This window comes from Rhagoletis pomonella, unplaced genomic scaffold, assembly GCF_013731165.1.
Source record: "Rhagoletis pomonella isolate Grant_MI unplaced genomic scaffold, Rhpom_1.0 Rhpom_scaffold_00005, whole genome shotgun sequence".
NCBI lineage: Eukaryota > Metazoa > Arthropoda > Insecta > Diptera > Tephritidae > Rhagoletis > Rhagoletis pomonella.
In genome coordinates, this window is record NW_023458559.1 from 47,858,245 (window position 1) to 47,873,672 (window position 15,428).

Sequence of the window (15,428 nt, forward strand, 5' to 3'; positions counted from 1 at the left end):
CGTGCTACGTGCAATGGCTTTGCAAGATTTGGAGAATACCCCTATTCGGTTTGTATGGGAGGTGCCACGCCCCCTGCACCTAGCGGTATGAAATATACTTTACATGCGATTCTCATACCTACCAAATATACACACAAAATTTCATTAAGATCGGTCCAGCCGTTTCGGTGGAGTTCGACCACTAACACCGTGACACGAGATTTTTATATATTAGATAATATGTACACTATTGCGTTGTATGTTTACATATCGAACTCAACTCAACTCAACTCAAAACAAAAAACCCTTAATCCTGATAAGCGGCTCATATCTCTTATCTTGAGGGTTTTTTATTTTGAGTTGTATCGTTATTCCAAGGGAGCACATATACATAATAAAAGCCCAGAAATATTGGACTATAAGACATAACAGCAAGTGTCACATCATGCAAGTGCCAGTTCATAGTAGGATAGTTCAACACGAGACCGCGAAATCCCGCGGGTGCCCAAGAAAGCTCAGAAAGCGTTCCTGACGCTAGAAAAATTGGTAATAGAGAGCGAATACCTTTTTTGGATCGTAAATGTCTTCTTCTTTGTGCCCGAAACAGTCCGGACTTTTTTTTTTGGGCAGAAATGTGCAAAAAGTCAATTTGAAATAACTGTTGTTGTTTGTTTACATCACTAGTTTCAGAAATGTATGTAGGTATTTGGTAATCTTATTAGCCATATAAGATAAATACACATAAAATCATATTCTTGATAAAAAGTCTCCATATGTACTTATCTGCATATTTGCATTCTTAGCGATTTTGCAAAAAGTGTTCCTTCTTTTCCCTACACTCATTTTTTTCGACTAAAATCCCAACAAGTAGGCAATTTTCTCTACATGTACCAACACTGGTTTTAATCCTGATTTGATAACCTACGTCTCCGAAACGCTCTCTTTCGGGAGATGAAAAAATTAAATCTATGAATTTTTGCTTTTTAATTAAGGAAAATTACTAAGTAAAATACATTTTAAATAATAAAAAAATATTTGGAAAAAATTTCATAAAGCGGATGTTACCGAAAATTAAGGTAAGCCAACTGTGACACATCTCATAGGCGTATGGATATCTTTTCTGTAACTTTCAGTAAGGTTATAAAAGCAGGTTTAAAACCATGGTGAAATTACACTAGGTGTAGTAATAAGAGCGAAGACAAAGATTTGACACTATCTTATTTTAAAATTTTGCCTTGAACAATTTTTATGCGATAGCCGAATGTCAAGAAAATACCGAAAATAAAGCGAGAAAGCTGCTTTATTACTGCAACTGTTTTTAATTTCACCATGGGTTTAAGCCCAAATTTGTTGCAAATTTTTTTATCATTTAATTACTGGCGCAAATATGGAATTTGGTTATTAGCGAGCAAAGTTATTTGCCTATTGGTTTTCCAAGGTGAAAGGGCACCTTGCAGACTAAAATCTTTTAAAATCTTTTAAAAGTTGTATATGTAGTTTATTTAAATTATTATCATCGTAGCAGTTTTCATTTTGATAGTAAGGTCATATTACCCATCGCGATGCATCGGTTTATAACTAAAAAGAAAAAAAAAAACAAGATTAAAAGTCAATTTCAAATGTGTTAATTGAAAAGACTTGAATCATCCATTGACTTAAATCTCAAAAGACCTATTTTCCAAAGGACCACACTTTCTATTCAAGTAAGTAATCTGAGTACAAAGTCTTTTGATGCTTTAGAGTCGTCTGACTTAAGGATTAATGTTTCAAGTTGATACCAATTTTATCTTTAATAAACACTCTCTGACATAACTTTACTTTGTGAATTTAAGAAAGATACCCTCAGCTCGAAATTCTCTTCCCAAAGCCAAACTAAAATTATTTCGAGAGCACCAAACCAAAGTATTCCCCGGAACTCTATTTCTTAAACACTTTATATTGAAGTTATTGCTTAAACATCTCAACTCCATAATTCAATCCATATCTAATTCATCGGCCAACTGCTGTGTACGCTCCTTTAAAACCTCTTGCATATCAGGTTCGAGTTTCATTATTTCCACAGCTTCCTTCAACAACTCCATTGCCTCTGCGAGCTTCTCCTGCACATTCGCCTTCGTCAATAAGCCACTTTCGAATTCACGTTTTGCTTGCACTACCAATGCCTCCTGCAAATCGAGCAGTAAATTGCCACGGAATATGCTCCAGCCACCGTCCACTATATCGGCCACTTCCAGCAGCTCTTGACAAAGTTCCACTTTTCGCTTCACTGCACCGTCAGTCATTTCTAGAAAGGAGTCACCAACTGGTGATACTTTTTTTTCAATTTCCTGGGTAAATTAACTTACCGTGCATCAGGAATCCGGGCGCGTTGCCATACAGCTGCGTCAGCGCATACTTTACTTGCAACACGTGCGTGTTTTTCTCGTGCAACGTATCGCGATAGCGATGTATGAACTCCTCAAGCGCACGCGGTGAAGTCTTATTCAACGACTCGATTTCCTTCACCATGGCGTTGTTACCCCAATTGATTTGCTTAGCAGGAATTTCATGTGGACAAAGCTGGCACTTCCACAAGGCACCGTTATCCAGCGGATCTGTCGATATTATCTATAATATATGTACGCTTTTATCGAGTAAACTTAACAACTTGATAGCCAATACCACTCACCTTACCTACTTTACATTTTCTGCATAATATGGCGCCCGCAAATGTGCCCAATTCCTCGGGATCCTTGCAGCGCGTACATATACAATCGAAACATTTTGCCAGCTGCAAATGTTCACGACGCATGAGCGTACATTTCAGCGGCTGCGTATACGAAGTTGCAATAATTTCACCCTTCGCTATATTTTGTTTCGCTATAAAGAGTATCTGCATCTGCTCGTCAAAAGTGTGACGCGCATTGGAAATGCAATCGTGTGAAATCATCGCCGCATTTGCGTAGACAGCGCGCAGTTTCTGCCCAGTCGCTGGTTGGCGTATCTCAAAAGCATTTGTGTCCAAACGCGCTGCCACACGCAATACATCCTCATCGCTCCATTCACTGAAGCCCATTATTGTTTTGATAAAAGTCAACAAATTGGCACTGAGTATATTGTAGAGTGGCGTATTGACGCGTTCACTGAGATGATCTTCCAGTTGTGCGAAGCGCGCAAATGCTTCTGAGTTTTTATTATGTAGAAGTATACAACGTAGTGGTAGAATGACGCAATATGCCGACTCCTTCTTACCCGTCTGGTGCTTAGAGGAATCGTAATCTATTTTGGAATTGAATTTTCGTGCCGCCATGATTTCGCACTCGTCAACATGCTGCAATGAGCGCTCGCATTGCGGACCACACATGGGCCATGTACAGCGCGTGCACTTGTAATAATTCTTTTTCGGCGGTTCAGGAGCGGTTAATGTACGATGGCATCCCAGGCAGACAGGTGCGCTAGCTACCTTGGGTCCGTAGATGAAGGGCTTTTCGCGTAGGAAAATTTCCCCTTTTCTAATGTCACGTGTGGCGCGCAAATGACGTCCTAGTATGTCATTTATAGCGACCTAGAAAACGAAAAGATGACAGAGATATATAATTGATGAACGTATAACAAATGCACAGAAAAATAAAAACCAAGAACGTTAAAACTACAAGTTTAACCTTTCAATCGGAACCAATGTATAGGGACGCAGCTCAGGTTCCTCCACTTGACCAGTGCGAAGTGAGAACAGCAATAAGCGGCTTAAAAACAATAAGACCCCTGAAGCCGACGGTATACCGACTGAGCTGTTCAAAGTCGGCGGTCTGATGAATACATGGCCGAAGATTGGAATCTCAGTGTACTTTGCCTAATCCACAAGAAAGGGATCCCGCCGTTTGCGCCAATTATCGCGGAATAAGCCTTCTCAATATTGCATCAAGGACCTGTCGACTATACTGTGTAAAAGATACGAGCCAACTGATTGGACCTTATTAGTGTGGCTTCAGACCTGGTAAGTCCACCATTGACCAAATTTTTACAGCGCGGAGAAAACACTCGATATGCAAATCGATACACATTATCTTTTTGTCGACTCCAAAGCTGTTTATTAAAGCCCGATGAGAAGCTATGTCTAAATTTGTGATCCCGGCAAAACCAAAACTGCTATGTAGAGTGACGTTGAGCGCAACTTTAAAGTGCGTCCAAATTGGGAAGGACCTCCGCGCCGTTTGGGGCCAGACGAGGTTTTAGACAAGGCGATTCACTCTCATCCGATTTTTTCAATCTGGTGCTGGAAAGTGTTATTAGGGCTGCCAATCTGAATCGCAGCGACACCATATACAGCAAAAGTACGATGCTGCTGGCGTATGCAGATGATATTGACATCGTTGGCCTGAAACCCAGGGATGTCAGCGCAGTATTTTGCAGCTTCGAAAAAGAAGCTACCGAAGTTGGCGAAGCGGTGAACGAGGACAAGGCAAAGTACCTCCTGGAAACACATAAAAGGTCTCCGCGTATTGGGACACACGTCACTGTTGGCAGTCATAACTTTGAAGTAGTAAGGGACTTAGTTTACTTAGCATCCAGCATAAACACCGCCAATAATGTCAGTGTGGAGATAAAGCGAAGAATAGCTGCTGCTATTTCCCAAATGAACATTCTAGAACTCTTATAGGCAATTGTTGCCTCAAATTTGGTATCTGTCTTTTGACTTTTGAGAAAGTACTGCTATGAAAATGCCCCCTGTTCGGAAATGCAGCATACCAAAGCATCAGTGTCTTTTACTTCTAAACTATAATTGCTGGAAAAGCCCAATTTGCGCAACTAAGTAACAATTCAACATGCTTTGTTTTGCTGCTTTACCGAAAAGCCCCATGCACTTAGAATAAGGATATACCCTCGCTGTGCCGAGAGTTTTCCTTAACTGCCTATGAAATCTTAGTTTAGAAAGTGCGTCACGAAGAAGAGAGAACACTTTAAACTTAGTCCTCCCGAAACGGACAAAATACTGATTCTTTGTTAGACCTAATTAGCTCGTTGGTTGGACAGATTTGTGTTGACTATTGATGTTGACTTCTACTACGCAAGGCCTAAAAAGAATTGAGTTTATTTTTTATTTACTCTTCTTGAATCTTTCCTGACTCGCTAACTTTAGAGTAAGTCGTCTTTCTACTAAAAAATCTTACAAAACAGAGAGGATTTAATTAGTTTACCACTCTTTGTCAGACGCAGGTCCCATATCGAAATACCAAAAAGCTTAAGAATTAAAAAAACAATTCGAGGGTTACACTGCCTACAGGCTGCGGGAATTACCCGACTGGAGAGTCCCTCAGGGTCGGCACACCTCAATTTTAAAAAATATTGACCCTAACGTCTAATAATTGGAAAGAGGTAGATATGTAGATAAAAAGATACCTATTCGAAAGACGTATGACCGTGAACTAGTAGATCTATTGTGCCCTACACTCATCACAATATATCAGTTAATCCCAAGGATTCCAGGAAGTCCAGGACATCCTTTGGAGTATATGTGCTCTCTCTCTGGCACATTGAGCCTATGCTGTTCGTTCGTCGCCTCGCTATGGCATCATACTCCAGAAGCATGTGAGATGGTGTTCCCTGAGCTGAAGCGCAGAAATGACAGAAATCGGTCGACCAGATTCCAAGCTTGGGCAGATGGCCTCTTAATCTACAGTGTCCAGTGAGGATGCCTGTAATTATTGCAAAGAGGTATAAAATTTCTATTCCAGATATAGAGTTTTGGTCATGGGGGCTCCTGAAGAAAATTGTTTATTCTACTTCTACAGGGACGGTAGCACCGAAAAATACCAGACAACGAGAAGGCTGATGAACTTGCAAGAGAGGGCATATCCGTTCCACTTTCGCAGTCCTGGAAGGATTTAGGCATGTCGATCGCTACCTGCAGGGGATCTATCTCTTAAATCAGCAAGTGGTAGATGGGCAAGCCTCACCTTGCAACAAGACCAAACTCATGTGGCCGGAATGGAACTTGAAGCGGTCGGAAGTTGTCCTAATGCTGGGTAGAAGGAACTTAGTCACGGCCATATTGCCATGGGAAACCACGCAGATACGTTGGAGGTATCCTATAACGATTTCTGTAGAAGTGAAACAGAGCTAGAAACTTAGCGGAAACTGTTATATGAGCGCCCCGCACTGTGTAGTAGAAGAAGAAAGCCCATGGGCTCAGAATGTGTTGAGGGTTTAACCGTCATAGGGTAGGAATACGGCAATCATTAGGTTCCGCTGAATCCACACGATGGTTTGAACATGAGGGTTTCTCAGATCCGCATGATATCACAACGAGCTCATAATTATGGCTACAGTCACTTCAGCCTAACCTATACAAGCTTGATTGAAACGATAATCCAGAGATAGAAAAACAAAGGTGTTAAAGGGTTGAATAAATGATAAATTGGATGTGACTAATTTGAACCTACGCACGGTGCGAGAAACCAGCTAGGCTAGTAGATAATAGTAGAATTTTGGCAGGAAATGTCATTGGCTTCTATGGCAGTCAAACTTTTATATTCAAAATAGTGATACCGAGACGCTGCTATCCAGAGTCTGATATTATGTCCATATTATATTCTACATCAACTACCGAATTGTGGCATGCTGGGATAAACTGGCAGAGGTTAAACTCGAAAGGTACGTTCGCACTTTTTAAATATTATTAGGACTGTGAGCATGATTAAAGTAGCGAAGAAAAATGACATCTGAAATGTGGTAAAAAATGTTTGAGCCCTTCTCGATTTTTAGTCAAACAGCAAGGTATAAGGATAATTACTTAGCTTACAGTAATGTGTATGTAAAACGTGTATCTTTTAGTATCTTTCGCAACCACCTGTTGCCTTAGCTCACTGTTGTGTAAACAAACAATATTTACTCAAATGTTTCAATACCATTTCGTCTCATGACTAAATACATATATGTATGTAAACCACATTGAAAATTTGCAGCTTGTTTACTTTCTAGCTACATAAATATGTACTATGTATAGTATGTACGTTCTTTGTTATACATACGCTTTCCATTTGTTTTCTGTGTGATTTCCCAAATGTCTTGTTGCATTATTGGCACTTGGTGGCATGAATGAGGGAACGACAGAGCGATGAACTGATCGGACCACCTGCAGGTTAATCACCTTCTTTGTATCGACAGAATTTTGATTATTTGCCAAGAAAATCTAAATTAAAGCAATTTGGCTTACCGAAAAGGGTGGTTCCACCTAAGAAAATAGCAGAGAGAAGAGGATATAAATTAATCTCTAATTTCAATTGCATACGAGTCATTTGAAGAATTAACAAATTATTATTTTTTTTCATTTGGAAATATTACATGATGGCAGGAAAGATTTAAATTTAAGAGAGACTTTAAAAAACTATCAATGTGTAAATTTTCTAGTAAATGGTGGTCCATATAATGTTTTTTTATTCATATATTATTTTGACAGTGACAGCTCTTTCCCCCTGAAATCTTGACAGTGAGACAATAGGTTTGTTCGTCGAGCAAAAAATTTGTACGTATTTGTACGAATTATCATGATTTTTGCCGAAATCGCGTTCGTGCAGACCAAAAAATTATCCAACACTTAAAAATTGTGAGAGTGATAATTCTCTTGGAGAAAAGTTGCAAATTCTTGCTAGAAAAAAATTTGCCAGCAAGAATTTGCAAACACGAACATGTGATTGCAGCGCATGGTTACATTTTTGTCTACGATAACTTGAATAAATAAGTTCGTTAAATTTAAAAATTTATAAACACGCGATTTTTTTATGAAAAAAAACAAAGTCAATACTTGTTGATATAATTAATTTAATTAATTGCAATGATTTGAACTTAATTCGGCTGAAAAAAATTTTATTCGCAATCGGAATGCAATTGCAACCAAAGTCGATTTAAGAAACCCGACAGCTAGTACGATAAAGAAATTGAAATGTATGTTAAAGAAAGTCAGAACAACAAGAAATATACATGTATATCCTGTTTTCGTCCATCTGAAAGAATTTTAAAAATTCTATAAAAATGTATTATGTTTGAAATGCAACCATGGACAACAGCTGGTAGAGAATTTGCGTTCGTGCAGACATTTGCAAGTTTCTCAACATGAAAGAGATTTGAGAGAATTTTTTCTTACTCTCTGATATTTTGGGTGTTGGATAATTCTTGTTGGATTTTCGACGAACAAACCTAATATCGTATCCCCGCGGGACGAAATTAATCGCTTTATCCTGAAACAACGTTGATAAATAATGTAAACCTTTGCAGCTCGAAATGGACAACGAATTTGTTCGAAAAATCATCTTAACCAGCAAAACTGCGCCATCTGGAGTCCGTAATCCCGCACGTGATCGTTGAGAAGCCAATGCATCCTCAGAGAGTGACAGTTTGGTGCAAGTTTTGGAGCCGTGGCATCATTGGCCCATTTTGCTGTGAAAACGTTGCTCGAAACGCTACCTCGGAGCTGCGATTTGACACTATTCGACTTTTTTTGTGGGGTGCCGTGAAGGACCGATGCTATGCTAACAATCTATTAAGGATTCAGGTACTTAAGGCGAATACCAAGCAAGCCGTTAGCCCATAAAAAATGGGAATGTTCGCTCTTTCAAATAATCCGACTTAGATCTTAGCTAACAGTAACATCAAAAGCAGTTAAGTAAACATTAGTAATCAGTTATAAGAATGTTTCTAGAATATTAAAAAGTATGAAAAACAAACAAAAACAATAGTTTGGGAATAAGAATAATTGACCTCCAGAACTTAAATTTAAACTTTGGTTAAACTTTTTTTCTGTCGAATAGTTTTTTTTTCAATTCTATATTATATAATTCTACTATACTAGTTAATGGGTTACCGCGACACCTTGATCCGATTCTGCGTGATTTTGACTAAACACTACTATGTATTTTTAACCGACTTCAAAAATGGAGGAGGTTATCAATTCACGGAATATTTTTTATTTAATTTTTTTATGTACTTATGTTCCCGGAAAACTTTACAACACGTGAACCGTTTTAGAAAATTTTTTTTTATCGGAAAAGGTGTACATTAAGGGTGGTCCCATACTAATTTGGTTTAGTTACGACTACCGAATCATGCAGCAAATAACGCACCCCGGTTGTGTTTTTGCTTAAAAATTACTTATCGAGCACTCATTTCGATCTCTACACAGAGAGTACATAGTACATTGCAACTCAGATATTATTTTACCTGTTATGTTCACTTTTTTTATTTTCAGTAATAAGTTTATTCCTTTAAAAAAATCGCTTGCAATTCACCTCATAACACTTGCACTCCGCCTTGTGACCCTTCTTCCAGTGTATGATCTGATGCTCTTTGCCACAATAGACAACATTTCGACAACCGCCGCACTTCTGTGCCGCCGTCACTCCACAAACTGCGCATTTGCCAGGATTTGTCATACTATTTTTTTTTTGCCTCGCGCTTCTACTGAATTTTAGAAAATTTATGTGTTTTTTTTTAATTATTTTCCAAACAGACGGCACGCGAATTTTGAAACAGATGTCAGCATATACAATAAATATACTATATGTGTATATTTATAATAAATTAATATAAAAGCACACACTATAGTTTGCTAAGATTTTTGAAATTTTCAGTTTGCGTAATCGCCAGCCGCGCCACAACTGGTCGATGAAATTAATTTGTGAATGCTTGGCAGCGAAGAGCAGCTAAATTCAATAAATTTCTACAAAATCCACTGTACAAGCGCATTTAGATACATAATGTACAAATGCAGCTGCCGAAATTTTCTCTAGTTGAACATTTTAATGACAGCTGCTATGCAACGCTCTACAGAGCGCACTTAAGGCGCGCGCCCTGAGTATTGTCATTTGAAAAAGGCGGCGCGAGTAGCGAAGGTGAGGAGTGTACAGCGCACTAAGCAGGCAGTACGCAGGCAAGCCTTTTTCGAAAGCGTCAGATTTATACAATCTGTACAATAGACCGTACTGGAAAAAACAAGTTTGCCTTACATCCCCTAGTCGAAAGTATTTTCGCCGGGCAATTTCGAAACAACTTTTTTTTTGTAATTTTTCGCTATATATCTTCGGCATTTAGAGTCCGATCTTAAATTTTAATATATCAATGTTCTTGTCTTTTTTTGTTTTCCGTACTAAAGTTAATTGACCGCAAGTACCCCGTTCTAGTACTTACCCACCAGATCTCAGTTCATACTACTCTAACGTACCACCCATATTTCGGTAAATTAAAGCTCGCCAAAAATCATAAAACTCTTGCTAAGGAACTATTTCTTTTTTTTCTTGTAAGGTTGTACGGTCTAATGTACAAGTCTTCTTCTGACGGCACTATCGTTTATTTTCTTTGTTTTCTTTTATTTCAACTTTTATTAATAGCATCTCGTGTTCTTTCATTAGCTTTCTGGTTCGCTTGTTCGCTATGCTTTGAACCAGAAAAAAAATTAAATGTTTATTTTTTTGGCTAATTGGTGGAGAAGGCGTGGCAATTCGGTGAAAAAAATAATTTTTAAGTTTTCGAAGAGGAATATTTTTGTTTATATTTATTGTGAAATATTGGCAATGTTTCGTTATGTGAACATGTCGTTTTGAAAGATGAGCAAGTCGAATCGATCAAATGACTTTGAAAGAAAAGCGTGATATCTACATGAAAAATACTAATTAGAGAGCTTTCTTCGTAACCGGCTTGGATGAGGCAATTTTTCTCAGACCTGTTACAGCAGAACTGATTACTATTACTATTTGAAGAAGCAGGCCCATAAAAGGTTGAGTTAAATGCCTTTTTCCGAGTGTTATAGATAACGTTAAATCGATGTTTTGGAAACATTCGATTACAGTTTTTTCCATTTCAACGAGCTAAATGTTACTCGTCTGAAAACTGTCCATTTCTTGCCTTTCGCACATAATTGGACTGTTAACTCTCTTTGTCGTAGGATGTACCAAAGGTCGAATCAACTATCTCATTGGCCTAAGCGGTATGGTTTATGTAATTGTGGAGAGCAAAGAACTGATTTTTCTTACGAGTATCTGTGGGATAACACAAATTGCCATTATTCGTGCCCCTTGTCGTACAGTTAGATCAGTGGAGTTCAGAGGAGAGAGCCTTTAATCTGTCACCGTTCATAAAAACTCTACAGACAGCGTTGAATAGCTTCTCCCGCCTGATTTGTTTTGACTCTATCTAAGTTCGATCGAAAGAGAATCGTTACAGAAACGCCTAGAGAGCAATTGTCATCAGAGAGCTTTTACCGTATGTGCGCCTATAACAAATTTACTAAAGGCTTTAAGAAGCTTCGAGCGGATTGTTTTGTTAGTCACTGCCAAAAAAGGTCAGCTGGTGTAGAACAGCGTAGGGCGGTAAGAGCTTCTACTTTGTAGGCGTCCGTGCAGTTAGATCAGTGACGGCCAAAGAGAGCTTTTATTCTTTTTCCGTCCATAAAAAACTCTACAGACTGCGTTGAATAGTAGCCTCCCCTGCCGGATTTGTTTTGACTGTCTAAGTTAGATCGAAAGGAAATTATTAAAAAAATGCTGCTTTAAGCAGCTTAGACCGGGGGGTTTTGTTCGTCACTGCCAAAGAACGTCAGCTGGTCTAGAACAGCTTCCCGCCGTTAAGAGCTTTTACTTTGTAGACGTCAAGTATATAAACTATACTGAAAACTTAAAAAAGCTTGGCTACGAAATTGACAATAATTGTATTGGTCGTAACCAAAAACATATTCCGCGGGAGTAGCTTCTTAAATATATCTCGTTAATTTATTTTTAATTTGAGTATAACACAGCGACGCCAGAGACAGCTTTTGCTCTAATGAGCTCATTTTTAGTCGTGATCGGTTTTGATGGTGACTGGTCTAAGTAAACCATATGCAGAGTGAGTTTTTATTCTGCGTTAGCCGTATATGAGCAAATATCACGATTTAGTTTTTTAGTGTCCTTCCTTCTCTAGCCAGAAAAAAAAACACTAAAGTATTCTTCTTGCATATATTTCAATCAGTAGAGTTGCAGTAACAAAAACTATAAAATATAAAATAAATAAAATATTTAAACAAGTTTAGCTCTAAAACGTCTATTTAGACGAAACAGTGCCGAAATTACTCAGTTTTTTATCTTCACTCGAAAAAAATGTTTTTTTTTTTTAATAACTTTGGGAAGATTTCAAAAGAATGCTCAAATTAGAGGCAATGGACGTTGGCATCAAAGACAACATATCTGTGAAGTTTCAAGAGTGTGCCACCAAATTAAAAAAATCGCAGCATATAGAATACCTGTCGCAGCTATCTTGTAATTTTTGAAATGATAAATTTTTTAGTTTTAATAATTTAAGATACTTCAAAACATAGTTGCCAACTTGGCGCTTTAAGCACTAGATTTAGTGCTTTTTGAAAATTAAAAGGGCAAAAAAAAATTATTTAGTGCCTAGTACCTTTTTAGTGCTTTTTTTCTGAACTAAAATTACTCCGATATAGTTAAAACCTGAAATAGTTTTTAAATATTTAAAGCTGTGGTAGCACTGTATTTACAAAAATCTACAAATTTAAATGCACTTAAATACAACCATGATTGATAAAAAGCTGAACTTGCAAATTCACGTTGTTCAATTCTCTTCGCGTTGAAAATGTTAGTAGATATGCGAGTAAGTTAAGTATTTCTTTTTTTCTTTTCTAATTACTTATAAAAATTTTTATTTTTGTACCACCTGAGTAAAACACATCGTTTCTTGGTGCTAAATCCAAATCTGGCCGCACAATTGCTCTAGCACTAGAATTTTGAGATATCCTAACCTCAAAGTGCCAAAATCACGGTTTTTGGCGATATTTGAGGTTATATAATGAAAACAAAAATTTTTGTTGCTAATTTCTACTTAGGGCATGATTTTCGTTTGTTGGGATTCGATTTTTCTTTCTTGAGATATATCAGTTTTAATGTGCAGTACCTTGGTATTACGTCGTAAGCATGAGTCATTATAGCATGTGGCTTTTCAATCGTTATGAGCGAAAAAGTTTTTTTTATTGATTTATGTATGCATTCTTGTAAATATTGTTAATTTTTTGTTTTTGTTAAATACATACAAACTGTTATGAAAAAAGCATCAATTGATTTTAAACCATTTGGTGCTTTTAGTGTGCTAAAACGCTTTTTTTCCAAGTTTTTGGTGCTTTTTGAAAACCAAAAGTTGGCAACACTGCTTCAAAATAATAAAATTAAACGGTGTAAATATTTTTCTTGCCGAAACGAACGAATCTAGTGTGTTAGACTAGTGTGCCACCAAATTAAAAAAAATTGCATTTAGTAAAAGATGACTATGATTTGAGAAACTTTTACAATTTTTATTGGCACACTCTCAAAATTCATTCTAAAATTGTTATATACATAAAGAAAGTAAGATATATGTGCATAAGGAATACTGTGTCGAAATCTTCCACGCCAATATTTAATTACTTTTAAATTATATGACTTTTCATTTAAGGCGTGCGAGTAAATGTGTTAGCTGAATGTATGTGGTGCTACGGGCGCATACGTAACATACACAACTAGGGGGGTATATGAGCACGAGTGGTTATTTTTTACTTTTTAGTACATCTTTTTTAAGTTTTCATTTAAATACAATCGCGGTGGAATCTTGTTCTTTATGCAAAACTGAAGATAATGCATTTTTTAAGATAAGTGTGACATCATTTTCGACCAAAAACACGCATAAAATATACAGGGAGCTTAAAAAAGCTTTTCGCGGAAGCTTTTGAAGGGGCTAACTACGGTCAAATCGCATTGGCCTGCTACACTGCCCTCTTGAAGATCGATAAGAGCCAGCAGTAATTTTCGAATGAAAATATAAAGTTCAAACGGAGCAATAAAGTACAAGATCCTGCCTTCTTCTGGTCTTTTCTGAGGCCAGTTAACGTGAGGAAAAATAGAATTGAGTGCTTTTATGAACTTTAAATAACTCTTTGACCGAAATTTGAGGAGGAAGAAAAACGAGTTACGAAAGAAAAACCAAAAGAAAAATGATAGGACGCTCTAGTTAAAATAAAAGATGAAGAAGGATACGCAGACGAATTAGGGGAAATGTGGAACCAAAAAGCAGAAGAAAAGAGTAACTTAAAAGAGAAAAAGAAGTTTTAGATGAAAGCAGAATAGTGACGAAAAAGAAGAAAAAATTAAGAGGAAGAAAAATGAGGAAGAAGAAAAATCAGAAGAAGAAGAACAAAAAGGAAAAGAAGAAAAATTAAAACAAAAAGAAAAGGAAAAAAGAAGAAGAATAAAAAGAAGAAGAAAAAGGCTATGAAGAAGAAGAAAAAAAGAGAGGGAAGAAGAAGAATCGGAAGAAGAGAAGAAGAAAAAAATCATAAGAAGAAGAAGAATCGGAAGAAGAGAAGAAGAAAAAAATCATAAGAAGAAGAGAAAAATCAAAAGCAGAATAATAACAGAAAAAAAGCACAGTTCTTAGAGAAACCGCATTTTTTCGGTCTTATGCAAATTTTAAGTTTTATCTTAATTTACCTGCATAATTTTTGAATAAATGAAACTTAATTAATTTTGTGTTTTTCATAGTTCTTTCAATAATTTATTGTATGTATTTCCATTGGTACATATTTAAAAATTTGTCGTTTCTCAATAAATTGATAAATGGAAATCAGTCTTTTTCTATGTGTTTGAAGAAAAAAGTTAACTTAACAGAGCATTTGAACTTACTGAGCATAATGTAGTAGTAAATGTATTAACTAGAAACCATACATATCTACATGTATGTAAATAGGCTTGTACGAACATATTACCTTTAACTAAATTGGCATTAAAAGTTGTAAATATAAATTTAAATTTACATATTTATTCTATTATTATAAAATTAATTAAATTGGCTATTTATGAAGTGAATTTGGAGGCGAGTGGTGAAATGGATGGTGAAAATTAAACTTAATCCTAAAATATTTACTATCTTGATATAAATTAGGAGTAATTTTACAAATAAAATCGTTAGGTTTTCGGAAAAAATATCGCTTCATGAGTATGCGTGTGTGTTTGTAAATAAAGCGATTAAAAATTAAATCGATGCCAAATAAAATTTGCGTAAAATAATTTCGTAGGTATCTAACAAATTTAATTTTTCTATAATAAATATTTTTTATTTATGTATGCATGCCTGTAGTTTTTCCAATGAATTTTAGTTTATTTATTAAGGTGTGTATCGATTTCAGCTAGTTATTTTGTGAATGCAGTACATACTTGTATCAACATACATACATATATAAATTTGTAAATGCACGTATTTATATTTGTATTCCTCTTTTTGTAAGCAACAATGGCTTTTACAGTAACTTTGCACACTCAATTAAATTGTTTATTTAAATAATTCATATCAATATAATTTACACAATTATATGTAGTAGCAATTTTACATTTGTATTTATATTTGTATGCATTGCTGTGTAAGCTTCAATTCATTACGCATCGCATTTGTGCGGATTTAGTTCA

At 36.4% G+C, this 15,428-nt stretch overlaps 2 protein-coding genes across 5 annotated transcripts in view; both read right to left on the bottom strand.

Annotated features, from left to right (window-relative positions):
* Positions 1-1,903: 1,903 nt before the first annotated feature.
* Positions 1,904-9,721, bottom strand: LOC118739081 (SET domain-containing protein SmydA-8-like). 2 transcript variants are annotated; one of them, XM_036470202.1, is made up of 4 exons: positions 9,240-9,721; positions 2,648-3,523; positions 2,325-2,586; positions 1,904-2,263 (listed from the first exon to the last, which is right to left on the bottom strand). In XM_036470202.1, the coding sequence occupies exons 1-4, from the start codon at positions 9,381-9,383 to the stop codon at positions 1,953-1,955; spliced, it is 1,593 nt and encodes a 530-aa protein (XP_036326095.1). In that variant the 5' UTR covers positions 9,384-9,721; the 3' UTR covers positions 1,904-1,952. The 2 variants fall into 2 exon arrangements, with proteins under 2 accessions (XP_036326095.1, XP_036326096.1); XM_036470203.1 differs by lacking the exon at positions 9,240-9,721 and adding an exon at positions 6,987-7,072.
* LOC118739080 (protein naked cuticle-like) overlaps positions 7,003-15,428 on the bottom strand; it is a 236,991-nt gene continuing 228,565 nt past the window's right edge. Inside the window, exons 7-8 of one of the 3 annotated variants that reach the window (XR_004992978.1) lie at positions 7,172-7,189; positions 7,003-7,090 (exon numbers count right to left, since the gene is read on the bottom strand). The gene's annotated coding sequence lies outside the window, so the exon portion shown is untranslated. Of the gene's footprint in view, positions 7,109-7,171; positions 7,190-15,428 lie in introns of all 3 variants that reach the window. The other 2 variants (XR_004992977.1, XR_004992976.1) reach the window with 2 other exon arrangements.

Coding starts and splice junctions, on each gene's coding strand:
- LOC118739081 (XM_036470202.1), bottom strand. CDS start 9,383: ATGACAAATCCTGGCAAATGCGCAGTTTGTGGAGTGACGGCGGCACAG. Junction 3,524..9,239: donor CGGAGTGCAAGTGTTATGAG/GTGAATTGCAAG, acceptor TTCGTTTTCTAG/GTCGCTATAAATGACATACT. Junction 2,264..2,324: donor GCCCGGATTCCTGATGCACG/GTAAGTTAATTT, acceptor ACTCCTTTCTAG/AAATGACTGACGGTGCAGTG.